Source organism: Malaya genurostris, chromosome 2 (genome assembly GCF_030247185.1).
Source record: "Malaya genurostris strain Urasoe2022 chromosome 2, Malgen_1.1, whole genome shotgun sequence".
NCBI lineage: Eukaryota > Metazoa > Arthropoda > Insecta > Diptera > Culicidae > Malaya > Malaya genurostris.
In genome coordinates, this window is record NC_080571.1 from 45,569,391 (window position 1) to 45,591,752 (window position 22,362).

The 22,362-nt window shown below is 40.4% G+C and overlaps 1 protein-coding gene across 13 annotated transcripts in view; it reads right to left on the minus strand.

Annotated features, from left to right (window-relative positions):
* The window catches only part of LOC131431510 (protein groucho), a 407,749-nt gene that overhangs the window by 24,070 nt on the left and 361,317 nt on the right, over positions 1–22,362 (minus strand). For 8 of the 13 annotated variants that reach the window (XM_058597272.1, XM_058597274.1, XM_058597280.1 and 5 more), the window contains one exon: positions 719–925. In XM_058597272.1, the coding sequence (XP_058453255.1) occupies positions 719–925 (207 nt within the window). The remainder of the gene's footprint in view (positions 1–718; positions 926–22,362) is intronic. The other 5 variants (XM_058597284.1, XM_058597281.1, XM_058597283.1 and 2 more) reach the window with 1 other exon arrangement.

The following is a 22,362-nucleotide window of genomic DNA, read 5'->3' on the forward strand; positions in this document are numbered from 1 at the left end:
AAAACTTTCTATCTCTTCAGAAAAAAAATTATGGTTATATTTTTTAGTCAAAATAGGCCATGAACAATTAGGAATAGAATCAAATTACGCGGTATATATTTGTAAATAATTTCTTAAAAGCAACTATATGCATTAAAAGAACGGTTTGGCAACTACTGATTTATGTCTACGTTTTTATTGATTCGAACCACTGTGCGACGCATTGAAAGGCATTCAGGTTTTGTAAGTAGTAGGATGATGAATGTTATAAGATTTATGATGCAAAAACAGTGACGATATCTTCAAGACTGGTATCAACATTATTCCTATTTGTTGTTGTGGTTAGTTGATGACCAAACTCATTCTCGGATTGACACTTATCAATCAGCTTAAAAATGCTCAAAAGAGTCACGATGATATTTTCGAAAAAAAAATTTTTTGAGTGCCTTCAACCAGGCCACATTAAAAGCGATTTTTTCCCTCACATTATACCTGTCCCTTACAGAAAGTTAATTTTCCAGAATTCATTTGGAATATATTGAATAAAACATTGTATAATTCGAGGCACAGGATCTATTATAAATCAATTTCATCAACCTGTTCGGATGTTCAAATTATTTACGCCAACAATGTACCTTGCGCCTCCATCGGTCGTTCATCGATGGAGGCTGGATCTAAATAATACGAACTCATAACGACACAACGCGTCACCTACGCGGGTCGAGTGGGGCGTACTTACCATTCGTTCCTCGGCGGACGGTCCTCCCAGGGGCACCTTCAGATCCTCCCGGTGCAGGTCCGGCGGTGCTTTCAGCAGACTTTGTGGTGTTCCATGCGGGCCCAGTCCCATCGGACCGCCGAATGCCGTCAGTGGACCGGCCAGTGCTCCCAGGCCCGGTATCGGTTGCGGTGGTCCTCCCGGGATTTGCTGTGCGTGAATCTGTTGCTGCGACGGGTGTGATGTCATTGGCGCGGTTGGCGGTTCGATTGATCAGTTGTCACGGGATTGGGTGGATGGCAGCAGCACGGTGAAGCGGACGGGACGAAAACAGAAACGAAAAGAGAAAACGGCGGGGTGACAATCAAAAATTAATTAGTAATATTGCAAACGAGTTGCTAACCGCGTCGGTTCTCGGTGCGATGTGCGGTTTTAGCGAACAATACAATTGTACTACATTTATTATAATATGAATGGGCTGAACAGTGGAATACGGCAGGATATGGTAGCAGGATAATTATAATGTATAAATGATTTAATTGCATTGTTGAGATTATCATTATGCACCTACGGAATGCTACCTACAAACATAAATTCGAGGGCGAGCGGATGAATTACTCTCGGTTGCAAACACAGGTCTCTATTTGTGTGGGTGTGTGTGTGTGAGTTTATCGGTGTGATGATGTCAAACAAACCAGTCATGCAAATGTTTCTACAGCATTTTTGTTGTTGTTGTTTTGTTTATGAGGAGGTGTGGGAAACCAGGCAAGGGCGAAGGGAGAAGCAACATCAAAGTGTGTGATATGTTAAATATGGATGGCAGCGATTAAATTGTCCGTTTAAATAATGAGTGAAAATACTCATAAATGCAAATGGATAGACTTGACTATCCACAAACATGTCCGGTTTATTGATAAACGTTGGTGGCCGACCACAGGCCATTCCGTTCCGCGTGAATGGACCTCGATCGGGCGCTTTTCCCGATGTTGGTTCCGACGACCGTGAATGTGGTGATTTGATTAAACATTATGACAGCGGAACGTGGGCTTCGGTTAGGACCGTGTGCGGCCGTTTGATTGACGGTAAGTCCGGGGGGTTTGGTAGGGCGATCCGGTGGATAACGCGACACTTTTTCATTTATTGTGGTCGGTCGGTGGTAGGTTCGCCACGATTTACCACTGCTTTGCGTTTGTCTGGCGGTGGGATGATTTTTCCTGCCGATTACCGCATAGAGTGGGAGAGATGTTGATGAGCAGGATATTGAAATAAAGCCTTTAAAGCTTATTGCGAGTGAGTTCTTGTGAAACGTGACGTGATGAAATTGAAATCCCGGAGTTTATATTTGATGCATTTTGACAGTAATTCGTGTTTCGTAGAGGTAGTGATATTTTTGTCGAGCCTAGTAAGGTGAAAGCCCATAACGTTTCCTCACTAGCGTAATCTTTTGATTATTCGAAAAAAAATTTGATTTTTAAATTGAAATTTTAAGAAAGAATCCTAAAGAAAGGATTAAGAAAGTGTTCCCGTACACGATAAATTCGTCACGATTTCCGGCACAGTTCCACAGTATGAGTATATTAACACTTGTCCGGCTCAGTACCAACACTAAATGGTGCCGGACAAGTGTGAATACACGCATTGAAACTAGGAATACTACCGTGCCGGGACTGGGCCGGATCGGAAAGGTTTGAATAAACCTTAACTCGTTACGCGCATTTGATTAGAACGACTTAAAATGTGGTTTCCGTAAATGTGATAGAATCACGTTTACCATGCACTCAAACTGCCAAATGTTTTTTGAGATAAATAAAAAAAACAAGAATATCAATATATATTTATGAATTGTTACTTTGGACCGGTTTGTTGGATTCAGTTGTGTAAACTGAAGCTTAATCGATATTCTAGTTTTTTTTTATTTACCTCAAAAAACATTTGGCAGTTTGAGTGCATGGTAGAGGTGATTCTATCACATTTACGGAAACCACATTTTAAGTCGTTTTAATCAAATTTTCAAAAAAATGGGAAAGGAAAATTGATTTTTAAAACCCCCTCGTTCTAGTCGTTTATTGACAAATAAGATAAATTTTACAAACAACATCCCTTTTCAGAGGCACTTACTACAAACTCCACCTATTCGATCATCTCTGCAGTGAATATCTAAGCTTATCGAGATGACCTCTGAAATGCAAGAAGTACCTGTGTCAAGTTAAGGGAGTTACTATGGAACTTTGCCGATACATAGAAAAAATTTGACTTCCAGTTTTTTTTTATTGGCGACGCTTGCTATTCTTACGACCAACTTTTAGTTGTTATAAGGAGTGTATCGAAAATAAGCTATCCACATCCATTTGTGTTTTACGCATGTATTTATGATGGTTTTTTTTTATTCTCAGATCACAGCATGCTATGCGTTTGGCTGTCAGCTTTCGTTTGTTTACTTGTTTGTGCGGTTGAAGTTCTGCGTTTTCAAAATGTCGCGTATTGAAAAGGAAGTGAAAATTAAGGCTAAGTGAGAAGGGTATTACTATGCGAAAATTGGCGAAGCGGTTTGGAATTCATCATGCCAATGTTAAAACCATTCGTAACAAGTTTGGGGAACACTATTCTTTGGATGAGCTACCAGGAAGAGACAGAAAACCAGGTTCTTCCAACCCGTAACTGGACCAGAAAGTGGTATCTAATCATGAAGAACAAATCAATGTCAGTTCGTGCTCGCATCTCATCCGACACAGTCGAAAATTGCTTACGGTCGAGACGATAGAAACAAAGACAATACAGTGCAGTGAACAATAGAGTGTACAAAATGGGCAAATACGATTTAACAAAGCCTGAAACTTGGCTTACAAGTCCAAATTCAATTTGTATTGATTTCAAGCGCTGCAAAGTTAGACCAGCAGCAACCGAAATTGAAATCTTGCTGAAGGAACGAATGCATCTAAACGTTAATGATGTAAGTGAGTTTCAATTCAACAAGGCGTCTAACTGTGTGTACATTATGTTCAAACGTGAAAAAGATGCAATTGCATTTGCTTCGGTTAATAACGGGGTGCACAGTATTGATCATGACAATGTTAAATATAAAATCCCTGTGTACATGGTGGACAATGCCATAGAAGTACGCATGCATGACCTTCCCCCGCAGACCAGCGATCAGTTTGTTCGGGAAAGTATGTCGCAGTACGGTGAAGTTCTTTCCATCGAAAGGGAAGTATGGCGGAATTTTTTCCGGGTATCCGGAATGGCGTGCGAGTGGTACGTAAAGCAATTCCATCGTACATCATTTGTGATCAAGACGGGATACATCCGTGTAAAACGCTGATTACGTATGAAAATCAACTGGTTACATGTCAGTTTTGTGAATAACCTGCACACTACGGCAAACCTTGCACTGAAACTACGGAAAGGATATCTTCAAACAAAAACAAGGACAACCGCCCAACAACGGAAACTAGTGAGCGCAGTACTCCTGTTGCATCATCAAACCAACCGGCAACTGCAATAAATGCACAACAAGGCGCGTCTACAGCAACTAACAACGAACCCAAGACTGCGAATTATAAGGAAAACGAAGAAAAAACTGAAACCAACAACGATACCACCGATGCGGCAATGGAGGACGAGACGAGCCACAAACAAAGTGCCCCTCAATCATCGCAAGGTAAAAATGGAAGCTCTTCTCCCCCTAGAAAAAGGGTGACAACGAGATCCAACGATAAAAAAATTATTTTATCTAACAAAAACATGTCTTATTCAGCCACGTAAAACTTGTACGTAAATTGGCCTGAATAAAAAAATTTTTATAAAAAAAAATCAATGTCAATACGTGATTTGACCAAAAAAGCAGGAACGAGTGTCGGAATGATCCAACGTATCAAGAGGCGAAATCACCTGAAGACCTACAAGAAGCAGAAAATCTCGAAACAAATTGTAGAACAGAAGAAGCGAGCAACAACTAGGGCCCGGAAATTGTATTCGGGTCTTTTGCAGTGTCCGGATGCATGCGTTTCGATGGACGATGAAACTTATGTGAAGGAGGACTCAAAAACCCTTCCAGGCCCAAAATACTTTACTGTCGTCGTTGGGGAGGATGTGAGCTATGTGGACAGGTCGATTCAAGTGGAGAAATTTGGTCGAAAGGTACTAGTATGGCAAGCAATTTGTTCCCGTGGTTTGAAGTCAATCATTTTTTACACTACCGGAACTATAAACGTAGAAGTCTATCGATCTGAGTGTCGCCAGAAAAGATTGCTTCCTTTATCCAAGAAGCATAGTACACTTCCACTCTCAATTGGCTTGTGGAAAAGGGTATGAATTGCGTTGAGAATCAGAACAAATTGGCTCGAATGACACGTTCCCCTTGATATTTGGAGATTTGCCATCGAACGTTACTGGGTAATCGTGGGGAGGGTCTTCAAGAAGACTGGCAAGGCAGCTGGGAACATGCAGGAGTTCAAAAACAACACTTGTCCTGAACTTGATGAAGAGCGTTCGATCAAAGGTTCGAAAATTCGTGAAGGAATAACTTAAATTTCATCCGGTTTTCATCATGCTCAAGTTTAACCTCGTACAATAAAGGATCAATTTTTGGTTTGAATAAAATGTCGTTTTTTATCATAATTTCAAAGAAAACATTTGTGGATAGCTTATTTACTACAAGCCCCCTCGCCCTCGTTTCGGAGTTATGGTCGATCACAAACCTTGCAACCCCTCTTGAATGATACCCTTACTTTATTCCCTCCTCTTCTCCCTTGAAATAAGAGCATTTTTCTGAAATGCGAATTATATCTTTACTTAGCAAGAAGTGTCTTTTTTTTTGGGAAATTTCTTCAATTTCATTCATTCCCCCCCAAAAATATACTTATGACCATATCTGAGTTTTTCCAAAAGTATGTATGATCTTCAAAAAATGTTGATTCTGTTCAAATTAGATAAATTTTGTAATTTTCTGGGACAAATTTTAATATTTTTTCTAAGTCCCAAAAAGTCGATTTAAAAAAAATGTTTTTCGAGATGACACTAAATCTCGACGAAATTTCAGATTTAAAAATATTTTTACCGCTCAATTCTCTCAGAGATGGCTGAACCGATTTTAACAAACTCGTTTGAAAGCTACTGTCGGGCCATTGATCAAGTTCGAAGATCAAATGGCTGTGACTTTTGGTTCCGGAGATATGATGGTATAAGTGACGTTACTGACAAAACACGTTGTTTTTTTTTACCGCTCTTATATATATAAGGATGCCAATATTTTGGGATCACCTCTAATTTCGTAAAGCGCTAGCGCTCAAAAGTTTAAGCACCTCTTGCAAACTTTGAACTAAATCGGATATAGGTAAGGGGTACTGCCAGCGGTTAAGGTTTGAAAATGTTCGATCTTGAAAAATCATCCTAGGGGGGAGTACATGAAATTTTTGTTTGATGCGAAAATTTTGTTAAAATTGCATGAAACGTAAAGATTTAGTGTTATTTCGAAAAAAAAACTACAAGGATCAGCCTCATTGGGTTGTTCGAGCCATTGATGTGGAACAAGGCAACCAAAATTTCTAATGATCTACAAACAGTTCAATCATTCGTCACACTTGTGAATCCGCAATTGCACGAGAGTCTGCTTAGATTGATTTTGATTAGGAACCAACACCGAACATTGTTTGTTTTATAGTCGACGAAATTACATCAATATCCCAAATGTATGCAATTATATCTTTGTGCATACTTGCGTGCCGGATTTCGATTTTCAAGCATCTCTTCGCCAAGCTTATGTTCAAGTTTTGTATGCAAGTAGTTATTTTTATAGCGTAAAGTTTCTCTACCATTCTGCGATTTCTGTTAGAGCGATAAATTTTTTCTCATTATCAATAGAGTTCATCTTATATAAAATAGAAATTAATCTTAAGCACTCAAAATTCACCCTGGGGTAGTTGTCAATTTCTCAGACGAAACGACATAACATGGAATTTCATCCGAACTCGCATGACACAAGATCAGAGCATTCCAATTAAAGCTTCAAATAGTTTATGGCACTTTTTGTCTTGCTGCCTAGCAACAACCCACCTCTAGCATGCTACGCGTAGGACTTAAACGTTAGCTATAATTTCGCTTATATTTATAGATTCGCATGCTTTCAACAGCTTCGCTTTTGCATCGATTCATCAATCAGAGCGATGCTTCCCCTTTGATGTATCGCTTACTCCTTCAAAACCGTCGTCTATGGCAGGGAAATCCGATATGCCGGAGATTTTTAGCAGACAAAATAGGACACTGCTCGCTACTAATACTAATACTACTGAATTTATAATTGAAAATACGTGGCTTGAAGCATTCAAATCGAAACTTAGGGGGACGGGTATAGAGTGATGGGATAGTCGATGCCTATCACGCAGCCCACCTGGGTTCGATTCCCCACCCCGCACATAGGATCAGAAAGATTTTCTGGTCCGAAGAGGTGAATGACCTTAAGGTGTTAAAACCTCTATAATTGAAACAAAAAAAAAAATCGAAACTTAGAGATATTTCCAATCAAATGATGAAATAATATTAATAATTGATACAAAATAGACTGAGCTGTAAGTGTTTGAAACCTGGTCACATTTCTACGTGTATGTTTCCTTGAGTTTCTGATTTGCACCCCTATATAGAAAATAAGGATGTGTTCCACATCAATTTTTTTTTTGAAAATAACGACTTTCTGGGACTGGGACTGCGATTTTTCCTAAGTCAAAATTTTGTTTTCGAGATGACACTAAACCTCAACGTTTCATGCAATTTTAGTACTTTTTGCATCAAAAATAATTTTTTTTTCTATTTCGGATATTTCATGAATGGCATCTTTTTAGTTTTTCAGTAAATACTAAGTTATTTCAATCTTCAAAGTTTAGCTGCTTTCAAATTTAATTGGTGTAAAAAAATCTTGGATGGTGGAGGTAGACAACTCTATTTAGTAGATTTCATTCTCAATGAGTCCACCTTTCTAATGACGATAAAACTTTTCATACTGGTCAAAAACTAGCTGAGATAGAGTCAGAATAAAATTAACGTTCCCACTTGTCATGGTATCATTAGTAGTCTACGTAGCTTTTTAGCCCTATTTTATTCTCAAATTCCACTGCATTTCCACTGCATTTCCACTCTCCCTATTCTAGTCTCCCGATCGGTCCACTTTTATTGCCCAATCCCGTATCGAAATTGAATTATTTTCTGTAGTTGTTTGCAATACACCCCTGAGATTGGTATTGCCCACGCAGGAATAATCATTGCAAGTCACGAAATATTTACCTCCACCGTCCGTTCCAGATGTGTTAATAAAACGCTCGATTTGTCCCACAGCTCACAAAACTAATTCCCAACAATGGTAACAAAATGGACCTGTAAATCGTACACAAAAGCAATCTAAAGAAAAATAACCGTACAACATCCGGAACCGGTAACGACGGAAGCCACACATTCGCGCGCACACACACATGTGCAAAACGAAGAAAAACTGAGTGGTGGAAAATGTGTTATAAACTTTTCAATAGAAACCCCGGAAAGTGGAATGGGGCAGGCAATAAAGCAATCGTTGAAACTCGAAACAGAAAACATTGTGTGGTTTGAGGGTGCCCTTTGCCATAACTCGCCCAACAGTCCGTTTTAGGTGGTGGTGGTGGTGGGAGTGGTTGGTGGTTAGTGGAATTTGTCGTGTTTACTACGCTCCCGTTACTGCCCGGGGAAGAGCAAGGGTTGAGAGCGATTTTCAAATGGCTTTCGTAATTTTCATATTTCAACTGTCAAGCGCCATACAGACCCCCCACCCCCCCTCCATCACCAGCGCAAGTTTGCCGACACATAGCATTAGCTGAATGGTTTCGACTCGATAAAACCGCGTTTCACGCAGAACATTCACAAGCGCATAGAAAAACCCGCACCAGATCGTCATACCGGTACCGAGGAGAGCGGCAATTGTTTACACTGTGTCGCGTCTCTCTGTGTGTGCTGCTAGTGGGTATTGAGAAAGGGTATCGAGCGAGAGAACAGGACTCGGATTTGAGTTTGAATTACGTCCATTTGTGTTGCTTTGGGGTGACGGACGGACGGACGGAGCACCGGCCGGGTCGCGAGGAAGGTCACGCTTCCTTGAGCCGTGGCGGAATGGCGTGTTTGACGGTTCGGTTGATACATATAATGTAAGTGGAATTTATTTGCCGTGCCAGAAGACCTGAGGGCGTGAGCTGGCAAAGGAAGACAAACGGAAGGTGATGTTCGAAAGCAATCGATCCGACAAAAACAAGTGGGTCAATTACGGTTTACGTACGGTCGGTCGGTGAGGTTTCGTCAAAGGCTTTCGTGATGTCAAGTGGTGTGAACAACACTTGTTGCTACACTCGAGGACTGCTTTGATGTTGTTCATTGAAATCGATAAAAAAAATTTAAAATTTAAAGTAAACAATTGCAGGTGGAAGTCCGTTTGTACTGGAACCTTGTCAACGCGAACGTCACTCGCACAAAAGTGGTATCAATTTCATCCAAATTGTAGTTATTTGGCTCCCCCAATTCCGCTCCCTCCAATACAGAGAAGTGAAAAATGTTACCACAAATCGAATTCCTACAGCCTTTAATCAAGCCTTAACTCCGAAGGCACTCATTCTATTCGGAAAATGCTCGTTGTTGCCCTTGGCCTGTCGCTCGCTAGCTCATCGAACCCGGAATATCGTAATCTATAAGGCAATTTCGAGCCCGGAACCGTTCGTATGCTTCCTCCCGTCCTCCCCCTTCGTCCTGGCTGGAAACCACAATCCAAGCAAAGGAAAAATAACATCGGAATAACCCCAGCCCATGGAAAACTGTGCTGTAAACGAGGTTTTATTTCATTACATTATATTTTACTGCCACACATATTTCTCATGGCTGTGGGAGTCCCTCGAGCATGTTGATCTATGTTTCGTGTGTGTATGTTTGTGTGTGCACACATCTGAGTGGGTTGATGTAATTGCGACGGAAGGTACAGCGAGTCGCAACACGACCCAAGTCCCCAAAACCTCAGCTACTACACTACAGTTGGCGGAGAGAGAGAAAGAGGAGGAACGAGTGAAGTAAGGACAACATAACACGCCAAACAGCAGCCGCCTAACTATTTATTGTCCGTTTGTGGGTGGTGGTTGTCCCTTCGCTATCGTGCCTCGGTTACTGGTTACTGGAGAATCATCATAAAACAAAGGATTCCTTGCTGCCGCCACACACACCGAGAGTGGCGCTGCTGGCCCTGGCCCGGTTTTACCAGAAGCGAGCGAAAGTGTGACCGACCGATGCGATGATTTTCAAAATGTCGAAACCCCTCCGACCACCGGTGGAATCCATTAGATGACGGTTGTGGTAGTGGTGTGGGGGGTCGGTGGTTTTGGGATTTACCACTCCATATCTAGCAAACACGAGCTGTACAACAGTTCAGTTTTTAGTGCTATAATAGTTTTCGTCGGGTTCCGAATGCGGAGGGGTATGTGGGCAAAAGGATCGAAGGATACGAGGTCAATGATGCATGGCCGAGACCCGGACGGTCGGAGGGTCGGGTTTTTGTTTCGGGTGGGTGATCCAATGTTGATGTTTCGCGTTGTTTGCTACACTTTTGCGGGCGATTGGTTACAGAAAATATTTTCCGTTATGATGAGATTTCCCAAATGTTGCCCATGGGCTTGGTGGGGGAGGAGGGGGCGGTGATATATACATTGTGATGCGGCGGGCTTTATTGTATACGGTCTGGCATTTTCACACACGAACGATAGCACCATCTCATAATCATCGTCAACGTTTCTGCTGGTCGCCACTGCCGCACACAAGTTTTCCCCTCGGGAGGGGGCCGCAGCTCGTAAAACTCGAATGGCGCTGATAATTTAATTTCACCGGCGATGGATGGCACGATCCACGGAACGACGTCGGGAACGGACGATTCGAGAAACGAATGATGTTATGTCAGTCGTTATGCGTAAACTGAGCGAAAATTTGAAATGATTTCATTAGCCGCTTTGTGTTCTGAGAATTACGAAACAATGTCGACGGAAGAGTCTGTTTCATTTTATTTAATTTAGGAACAGTGAAAAGCCCAAAGAAGGTACCGTCGCGTACCAGTGTTGCATAATCATTTTGAATTTGAATATTTTGACATGCATCGCCCTATAATTTCGGAGCCGGAAGTCAGAACAGGATGAAATGGCACAGTATATTTAATAAACAATAAGAATTTGAATCATGCATCGTGAAAAATGGCTTAACCGTTGCTGAGAAATCGACGGGAGTTCGTTCTTGGAGATTTTCTTCACTATTATCGGTGCTTTCGAAAGCGGAATCCGGGGACTAGTAGTAGTTTTATATATTCACTAACTAATAAGATCTGTCAACTAGATCAATTTAGCAGTTTAGTTTTATAAAAATGTGCATCTCATTTCGCCTTCGCTTGTGAAAAAATACTCATGAAAATGAAATTTTTCACTTAACGCACTGTAAAACCGGAACCGGAAGTCGGATCTGAATCAGTTTTTCTGGGACTTTTTAACGAATTTCAAGACCTTTTATTTGCTTCTTAATTTGTGAAAATCGGTTAAGAAATTTCCATGAAAATTGATTGCATATTTTTCATAAATTTTTACATATTTCCTTGTATTTCCGGAACCGGAAGTCGGATCCAAATAAAACTCAGGAGAATTATATAAGGTCATAAGACCTATCGTATGAGTGTATATCACCCTGTAATTCCGAAACCGGAAATCGAATCCTTATGAAACTCAGGAACTTCGTATAGGACCTCAAGACCTTTCATTTGAATCCAAGTTTGTGAGAATTGGTTCAGGCATCTCTGAGAAAATTGAGTAACATTATTTGTCACACACACACACACACACACACACACACACACACACACACACACACACACACACACACACACACACACACACACACACACACACACACACACACACAGAGAGAGAGAGAGAGAGAGAGAGAGAGAGAGAGAGAGAGAGAGAGAGAGAGACACTCGACGAACAGAGAACAGACGGTTCCGCATTTAAAGGGCGACGAGTGTCAAAGTTTTCAAACCGCCATTTGAAAAGACGATACAAAACCAGTTCGCATACGCACCGCTACTAGCTGGCACGGAAAGAAAAAAAACACAACACGCCTTGTTCTATTTCGTCCACGCTTTATGAAAAACGAATGGGCTCGAAAGTATTTCAATCGTTAGTCATTGTTAGGTGACGGTAGATTAAGTAGATAAATTCCGGTTAACCTGGTTTCCGACCTCCGATTCCGGAAGCGCCGAAAATAGTGTTCAAATGCCAAAATGTTTCCAAAATGAAAACTCAACATGAATTTCTTCTTAACTTTTCCTGCTTTTATGAAATTCTTAGTCCATTTCGTGTCTTGGAGCTGTTTGGTCACATCTAGTACGGAAGCACCCTTAGTAATGGTGAAATATTTATTTGAAAAAAAAAATCTTTGCCAACGTTGATGGCCCTGAAAAGGGCCTGTATTTCAATTAGCTCTATGTTCTTGAGACATATTGGTGTTGTATCAGGTTCCTTTGCGCAACCCTGTGTGAAACAGAACAAAAGCAATGAATTTGTTCATAGTAACCTTCATCAGTCAGTCTTCTCTTCAAAAATTAATTCTAGTATAATATTAAAACAGGATGTGAAATTGACCATGAAACCTTCAAATACGTACATTCCGACCACTTCTTTTTTTATAGAGCTGTAATAGCTGCAATAGATGTGAATCAGATATTCTTTAAATAAATCATACAGTTCAATTTGATGAATGAGGTTGCCCTGAAAACGGCTGTTTTATTTTAATTTGATTTACGATTTACAAGAGCCTTAAACTTGTTCTTGGCGACCAAATTCAATTTGTATTGGTTCCCAGTGCCGCAAGTTTAGACCGACAGCAAGCGAAATTGAAATCTTGTTAGAAGAACGAATGCATCTAGACATAAATGATGTTTGGTACAAAAAATTTAACAAGGCTTGTACCTCAGTGCATAAGGATTGTATCGAAAATAAGCTGTCCACGAATTTTTCTTTCAAATTATGATAAAAAACGATATTTTATTGAAACTAAAAATTGATCCTTTATTGTATGAGGTTCAACTTGAGCATAATGAAAACCGGATGAATTTTGAGTTATTCCTTCACGAATTTTCGAACTTTTGATCGAACGCTCTTCATCAAGTTCCGAGAAGTTTTGAATCGCATTTTTTGGACGCTTGAGCCCAAATCTTATTGAACTCCTGCATGTTCCCAACTGCCATTTCTACTCACGATTGCCCCGTAACGTTCGATGGGTAGAAGCTGAGGGCAATTTGGTGGATTGATATTTTTCTCAACGAAATTTATACCCTTTTCCGCAACCCAATTGAGAGTGGTTTTGGCATAGTGAGCCGACGCTAAATCCAGCCAAAACAGTAGAGGTGTACTATGCTTCTTATATGAAGGCAGCAATCTCTTCTGGAGACGAGACACTCAGATCGATAGAAGTCTGCATTTATAGTAGTTCCGGTAGTGTAAAAAATGATTGACACAGGAACAAATTGCTTGCCAAACCAGTACCTTTCGACCGAATTTCTCCACTCGAATCGACCTTTCCGCATCGCTCACATCCTCCCCAACGACGACAGTAAAGAATTGTGGACCTGGAAGGGATATCGCGTCCTCCTTTACATAAGTTTCATCGCCCATCAAAACGCATGCATCCGGACACTGCAAAATACGCGAATACAATTTCCGGGCCTTTGTTGCTGCTCGCTTCTTCTGTTCTACACTTTGTTTCGAGATTTTCTGCTTCTTGTAGGTTTTCAGGTGATTTCGCCTCTTGATACGCTGGATCATTCCGACACTCATTCCTGCTTTTTTTGCCATATCACGTATTGACATTGATTTGTTATTCATGATTAGAGATACCACTTTCTGGTCCAGTTTAGGGTTGGAAGAACCGGGTTTTCTGCCTCTTCAAAGAATAGTGTTCCCCAATCTTATTAATGATGGTTTCAACACTGGCATGATGAATTCCAAACCGCTTCGCCAATTTTTGCATAGTAATACCCTTCTCACTTAGCCATGTGTCTAGAACCTTAATTTTCATTTCCAAAACAAGTAAACAAACGAAAGCTGACAGCCAAACGCACAACATGCTGTGATCTGAGCATTAAAAACCATCACAAATACCTTATGATAAAAAAAGAACCGGAATTTTCATTTTAAAATTCCCGCGCTTGTCCAATCGGTAAACTTTCATTCTCTCAACGTTGGCAACACTTTTATACACATTCTGTCAAATTTTGACGCATATCGTAAGATTAGTTTTTGTTTGGCGTCTATACTAAGAAGTTGAAAAATTTTCGTGTGGCGATTTTTATAATGGATGAAAATTTAAAACAACGTGCGTGCATCAAATTTTGTGTTGCAAATGGATTTAAGTGTTTCGAAACGTTGAAAATGTTAGAAAAGGCCTTTGGTGAATCGTGTCTAGGAAAAACACAGGCATACGAGTGGTATAAACGCACGGTTGTGTCGCAGTTTTTGGCCAAAAACTCAACCAAGCACCGTACTCTCCAGATATGGCCCCGTGTGACTTTTTCCTCTTCCCCAGACTCAAATTGATCATAAGGTACATGCGTACAACACGAACGTATGTGGATAGCTTATTTTCGATACATTCTTTATTATGTTTAAACATGAACGAGATCCAATTGCATTCTCACCCAGCGAGGATTGAGGGTCATCTATTGTTCGCGGCTTGTCTTATCATACATTGTCTCATCGTCGGTGTTGTTCTTGTCAAACGTACTGTTGTGGGTGACTTCTGTTGTCTTTTCGTTTTCATTGTTGTTCGCAGTCTCGAGATCACTGCTAGTTCTACAGTTAGTGCCTTGTTGTTTATTTACTTATTTATTCGTCAAATATATGTAGACAACAGACAAAAAAAGATATACTGGATGTTTTATTATCTACTATTCATTATTTCTACGATTTGGTTTTAGTCAGTTGGCTGTTGCTATTTGGTTCGTTGATGAAAGTATTTTTGAAACAGGAGTACTGGGTTCAATCAGCTACCGATGCTGAATGGGTTCTCGTGTCTTTGATTTAAAAATTGTCTTTTTTGCAGTTTCAGTACAAGGTTTACCGTTGTGAACAAAACTGACATGTAATCAACTGATTCTCGTAAGTTACCAGTGATTTACAAGGATGTCTCCTGTCCTATCCAAGTATCACGTAAGATGAAATCGGCTTATGTAGTCGCATACGTAACAGTCGCACGCCATTCCGGATATCGGGGTAAAAATTCCGCTACGCTTTCCTTTCGATTTGCAGCGTTTGAAATTAATACACAATGAATTTGGTCACGAAGGCCAAGTTTCAGGTTTTTGTATATTGTTTTTCCCCAATTTTAATTGAACTATTGTTCACTACACTTGTTTGTTTTCGTTTTTGTCGTCTCAACCGATTTTCGATTGTGGAGGATAAAGTGTGAACACGAACTCTAATTTGATGTGTGTGTCATATACGCACCAGTCCCGCTGTATAAAATAAAAACCTATTTCGATTGTTTATTCTTCGAAATTCGATCGTTTATTCTGGTACACAATTACTCGCCATCGACACTTGTCGAGAGAATATGACTGTTTGCCTAAATTCGGTTCTTTTTGGGGATCAAAAATCGATCCCGACGATCTATTTGTGTTATTTGCTTCAAGTGAAAAATTGAAACGAATATCGATGATCGAAAGTGTGAAAGAGAGCTTTCCGTTTTTATTCACATTCACGTCATCCAGTAATGTCTCTGACATTATCCACTCGCATTTTTTGACTCCAGCGAAAAATAATACCTATCCTACTTAAACAAAGGAATACAGCCCTTAAAGCGCTTACGCAACTTTAATAAGGCATACGAAAATTAAAGTCTACTTAGTAGGTAATCGTGACAAACAAGAGCAGCACCAGGATAGCAATCATAACAACGAGGCTGCGACCGGCCAGGAACGAAAGGAACGAAACGTATCCAACAATTTTCATCATCATTAACTCATTCCTACCATTTAGCCTCCTGTCGGTGAGAGTACGACGCCACGGTCGGTGCAAGATTCGGAATGTAACCGGAGTAACACAAGTCGTTCCATGTGAGGATTTAATACACTGAACAGTGGTGAGAAATGTGTGACCACACTGCGAAGTTCATGCACAAACATAAGCGAAATAGGAACTGCTTCAACAGTAGAGTTTTATTACCGCACAAGGATTCTTCCAGCAAATGGGTGGAACAGATACCTTCCCGTCGGTGCACGTAGTCTAACGTAGTCGTGTGTGAACAAGTAATAAACCAACCGATTGGCTCAACCCACCGGAGAGTGGTGAAACGTGAAAAACCCGGGGTGAATGAAATTAAATTGGATGATTATATTAAAACGTGGTTATACGATTATAATTATGCCAGCAATTTAGTTTATGGAGTATACCCCCAGAGTCACCCCACGGGTTTTTACACGTTAGATTCCCTCCTTCGTTGGTCAGATCATCAGTGTCGATGACTAACTGGGTTCAACTTGTACGCCTTTCTTTGCTCGTAATTCCATTTTATGCCCTCCCCCCCCCTCCTATGGGACTTTGGTAGTCTTTTCCCGGGGTACGGGAAGGTGGACAGACGGAAGCAAAACAGGCTAGGGCTTGTTCGCCGGAGATCCCTTATCGGATCCAACGCTGTTTTGTAGCGCCGTTGGTATTTGCGAAGTAGACCGAAGTTGAACGAGTTGAATTATGGTTGTTATTAGACTCTTCCGCTTCCCGAACAACACGAGAGAGAAAGAGAGAGAGAGAGAGAGAGAGAGAGAGAGAGAGATAGAGAACACGCGGCTGGACTGGGCTAGGCCGGAAGTGGTCCACCCAAATTGCCATTGTGAACCGATAATAATAATAATAAAACCTGGTGGGGTCGGTCGGTGGATTGATGAACGGTGCGAATGTTTATGTAGTTGTGGATCACTGTGTAGTGCGCACCGGAAGTCGATTAGGGGGACTTAGCAAAACTTGTGAATACGGCCAGTGTTGAACTTTGACCTCGAGCAACGACTGTCATAACTTTATAACCTGATGAACACCTGAAATTTCCTTTGGTTGGGAAGGAGGAACTTTTCGGAACAATCTATAAAACCCAAACCGCTGTATAAAGTGTCCCGCTGTGATGTGGTTTTCAACTACCGCCACCCCCCACCCCGAACAGCTGTCGGCTCATTTCTCCTAGGGCACATTCAAAAGAAACCACACAAGTTACTGTCTCATGTTATCTTGTCGTAAAAGTGGTTGTGACCATCCTCGTTCGTAAGTCAATAGAAACCGAAACTGTCCGCATGTGAGTGACTTTTTTTCTTCTTTTCCTGTGTGAAGAAACTGTCCTCATCAGTAACTTGCCACATCAACTGCTGCTGTAACCAGTAACATCAACTGCTGCTGCTGATGCTGCCGACCATCAGCGCCCACTTGTTCCCCCAAACCGAACCAACTCTCCCCAGGAATGATGGGGCAGCCTGACGGATCTCTCTAAACATTGTACTGTTTTGCCGTTGCTGATGAGGCTAAAGTGATTTCGAGACTTTTGCAAACCACCCACTCAAGCTGTTGGTCGGTCGGTCGATTGGTTGGTTGGTTGATTGTTGGCCTCATCATCAGCCCTAAGCATCAGCACAGGTTTGGGGTGGTGTTCCAGTTGATGGTAAAGTGAGCTATAAATGCGATGCCGGGTGTCGAACGGTGCCAGGCCAGCAGACGGAGAATCATCCTCATCCGTGTATAAAATGAATAGACAAACGAGGGCGGATGATTATGTGTTTGTTCGACAGAAGGGGAGACGACCAGGAGCCGACGAAGATCGATGCTGGAAGGTTGGGTGGTGAGAATGTTTTCGAGGTGGTTTTCGACGGACAAACAGTGGCCCCGACGGCAATGGGACAGGCAGCGGAAGGGCGGAAAATGGTTCGCAAACATGACGAGAAGGATAATAGAGAAACTTATGGAACGTGATGATGCTGTTAATTAAATGTTGACTGCACAAGCCAAGTGTGGGGAATCTTTTATTCGTGTTGGGGAAAATTTGTTGATGACTGACTGGGTGAGGCGGGGTCGGGTGAGGAGAATGGAACAGAAGGAAGGCTCAAGGCGGAAGTTATTTCGTATGGTGAAAACCATTGGCAAAGAGGGTTCGTGATAAGATTATCAAGGTAACGAACCGGAATGGCTTTGAAATGCAGGTTTGATGTCTTTTGTGGCTGTGTATTTGTTTTTGATCCCACCGGACGAGATTGGCAAACACAACTGGCATGCGGTAAAACTCTAATTTGAGCATGTATTGGATCAACATTGTGTTTAGTGTGATGTGAGTAAAAAATGAAAAGATACCATCAATTCTAGGAGAAAGAGATGCGTTTCCCGAAAATGTGTTAGTTCATTTGAAGATTGTATCTTAAAGCATTAAAAAACTTTAATATTAATACTAAACATTAGTAAATTGATTAAAATTCTAAAGAGCTCCTCAAAGCTATGATTTACCAGGTAAACCGGAATGCCGAGAGCGTTAAGATACACATGTGTCTATAGTTAACATTTGATGTAAACAAGCCTTTAATTTTTTTGTTTGATTGGTATCTGTCAAACTTTTTCAATATACAGAAAGTTAAGTAGTGTGGACTTTGCGTCTGCTTAGCGGTTCAAGTTGGACTGCTAGGCGGAGATGGCAGTTCTACTTGAACTGCTTTAAGCACTGACGAGCCGAAGGCGAAACGCAAAGAAACTTGAAACAAAATATGTGCTTTTTTGCACAAAACAAAAAACCCCTAAATGTTCAAACTCTGCGGCGACCAGTAGCCAGTCGTCATTCGTTTACCCCCGTGACGTCAGATAGGATATGGCACCTAGTGTTATATCCTTAAAGGGTCACCTAAGTAGTGTGGACTTTGCGTCTGCTTAGCGGTTCAAGTTGGACTGCTAGGCGGAGATGGCAGTTCTACTTGAACTGCTTTAAGCACTGACGAGCCGAAGGCGAAACGCAAAGAAACTTGATACAGAAAGTTATTGAGCAATTATCATAGTATTTTTTTTTATTCGTGTTAAAAATGTTGAATTTTGTACCAGAAAGTGTTGATTAGCAAAAAGCATTAATTTTTGCCCATCTCATAGAGAAAAGTTGAAACAGATGAAACAGTGTTCTGAACTTAAAGGGCAGAAGTTGAATCTCACTCGGCTTGTGTGCAACAATATCACGCACAAGTTCAGCACTATTGCATCTGTTGAGTTCTGGAACGTGTTCTACACATGTTTCAGAGTAGCGTAGTTGGTAGAGCGTCTCTCGTCTTTTGAACTGTGTGTCTGTTGCGCATTAGTAGTGATGTTTATAAAATTTAGTCCAAGGCTGTTTTATGTTCAAACACAAACCGAGAAAAAATTTTTTTTTTTTATTTTCATTCAAAAAAAAAGTGCTGTCGAGTCGCGTCGAACGCTTGTTAAAGCATATGGTGACTCTGCTTTATCTGAAGCAACAAGCAAAAACTACAAGGATCAGCCCCATGGGGTTGTTCGAGCCATTGATGTGGAACAAGGCAACCAAAATCTCTAATGATGTACAATCAAACAGTTCAATCAATCGTCACACTTTTGAATCCGCAATTGCACGAGAGTCTGCTTAGATTCATCTTGATTAGGAACCAAAACCGAACATTGTTTGTTTTATAGCCGACGAAATAACATCAATATCTCAAATGTATGCAATTATAACTTTGACCATACTTGCGATACGATTTTGATATTTAAGCTTCTTTCCGCCAAGCTTGTGTTCAAGTTTTGTATGCAAGCAGTTATTTTTATAGCCTTAAGTTTCTCTACCATTCTGCGATTTCGATTGAAGCGATAAACTTTTTCTCATTATCAATCGAGTTCACCTTGTACAAATCAGAAATTAATCTTAAGCACTCAAAATTTACCATGGAGTAGTTGTCAATTTCTCAGGCGAAACGACATAACATGAAATTTCATCCGAGTTTGCATGACACAAGATCAGAGCATACCAATTAAAGCTTCAAATCGTTTTATGGCACTTTTTGTCTTGCTGTCTAGCAACAACCTACCTCTACTCTAGCATGCTACGCGTAGGACTGAAACGATAACTATAATTTCGCTTCTATTTATAAATTCGCGTGCTTCCAACCGTTTCGTTTTTGCATCGATTGACCAATCAGAGCGATGCTTTCACTTTGATATATCGCTTACTGCTTCAAAACCGTCGTCTATGGCAGGGAAATCCGATATGCCGGAGATTTTTAGCAGACAAAATACGACACTGCTCGCTACTAATCAAAATTTCAATCATTTATAATTGACAATACGTGGCTTGATACATTTAAATCGAATCTTAGAAATATTTCCCATCAAATAATGAAATAATATTAATAATTGATACAAAATATACTGAGCTGTAAATGTTTAAAACCTGACCATATTTCTACGTATATTTTTCTTTGAGTTTCTGATTTGCACCCCTATAAAAAATGGAAGAAACGGTAATTTTACTACACGGAACGACTGAAATTAGCTTTGCGCCTAATTCGTATTACTGTTTTTGAATTAGTTGATTTTAACAACAAAATTTCAGAATTTACTTTGCTGAAAACAGCTCTTATTTTTAGAGAATGTGTTTAGTTGGTGAATATCCTGGACACAAACCAGCAATATTTCAATCCAACACGAAATTCTCATTGACAACTAATTTTGTTATTAAAATAAAAAAAAATTGTTTCTATTTATCTACCACCATCATTTCTGAAGGACAGCACAAAGAAAACTAAAATGAAATTGGTTTTATTAACAAGTTCATTAGTCAAAAACTCATGAGAAGTGTCAAAGCAATATAATCCATTAAAAATCTAAAAAGAACAGTCTTGTTGAAACTGCTGGCAAATTGTTTTGATGTTTTTCGCATGTGTTACGATATATCCATATATAAATTTCTAAACAGATATGTAAAAATAACGTAAACTCTTAGTAGAAGTTTATTTATTCAGAATTTGTGCGCATTTGAAGCGATTGTGCGTAATTTAAAAGATATTTATTCAGGCTTATTTGCGTACAAGCTTTACGTGGCCGATTTAGCTGAGTTTTTAGATATTTTTTTTTTGTATTTGATCTCGTTGTCACCCTTTTTCTAGGGGGGAAGGAGCTTCCATTTTCCTCCTGCGAGGATTGAGGGGCAGTTTGTTCGTGGCTCGTCTCGTCATCCAAAGCCGTGGTATTGTTGTTGATTTCGTTGCTAGTTGCTGTAGATGCGCCTTGTTGTACATTGTTTGCAGTTGCTGGTTGGTTAGATGGTAAGCTGTTAATTGCAGCTGGTGTACTTTGTTCTATAGGGGATACGTTGGATGGTTTCGTTGAAGGGGATGCTTCACTGTTATTGGTGACTGTCACAGGTGTACTGGGGTTGCTTTGGGTTGGTGTGAAGGAAGCACCGTTGTCCTTTGGTATAGTTGTCTCCTTGTCCGGTTTATCACATGGCTTACCGTAGTGAACAGCTTTTTGGCAATATTGACATGTGGCCATCTGATTGTCATAGGTAACAAGTGATTTGCACGGTATTTTTGTATCCTGACCGAATGTCACATAAGAAGGTATAGGCCTCCTCAAGCGCATGCGTAACAAACGTACGCCATTTAGAATACCGGGGAAAAAATTCTTCCACTTTTCTTTTTCGATAGAGAGAATCTCTCCGTATTGGGACGTAGTTGCGCGAATATATGGATCGATGACGCTTGAGGGAAGATCATGCACACGCACTTCTATAGCACTATCTTCCATATATACTGGAATGTTGTACTTGATATTTTCATGCTCCACCTAGTGCACATTATTATTGTCTTTAGCGAATTGAATTGCATCCAACTCTTTATAGAACTGGATATAAACAACATTATTTGTCTTATTGCATTGAAGTAAATGCACACGTTTAATGTCAAGATGCATTTGCTCCTTAAGCAAACCTTCAAGTTCTCGTATCGAAGGTCGAATTTTGCACTGCCTGGAGTCAACAATAATTGTATTCTTTCGTACCGGCGGTAGCTTTTGTTCGTTTGGTTCACTCATTTCGAGATCGTTCTATTGTTCACTACACAATACTGTACTTGGTTTCTTCTGTCCCGAACATAAGCGGTTTTGGTTTATCGACTGACTTGGATGAGATGTGAAACCGAACTGGAATTATGTCGATTGATAGATAACAAAGTCTAGCGCGTTCTCATGCGACCCGCAGTTTTCAGTCAATCATGTTCATATAAAAACATGAACGGTTCTTACAGATTTTTTAAAAAGTGTTCCGATTTGTGGGGTATGTTTGAAAACGACGGTCTGGTTAGTGCTTTGAAGAATTCATTTCTTCATGAATCTAGTAATAATTGACTGCTTTCGAATGCGCGGAGAATAACATTATTATTGCGTCTCGGAAATGAATTGTCTGTCCAGGGCTAAACCGTACAAAAAAGTGAAGCTTAACCGGACAGATGATTTTCGACTAGACATTCTTAACGGATTCTTGAAATATACCGAAGTATTGATATCTACATTTCTATTTGTTATCATTTATTCAAACTAGGATTCAATTTAACCGAAAAGTTCATTATA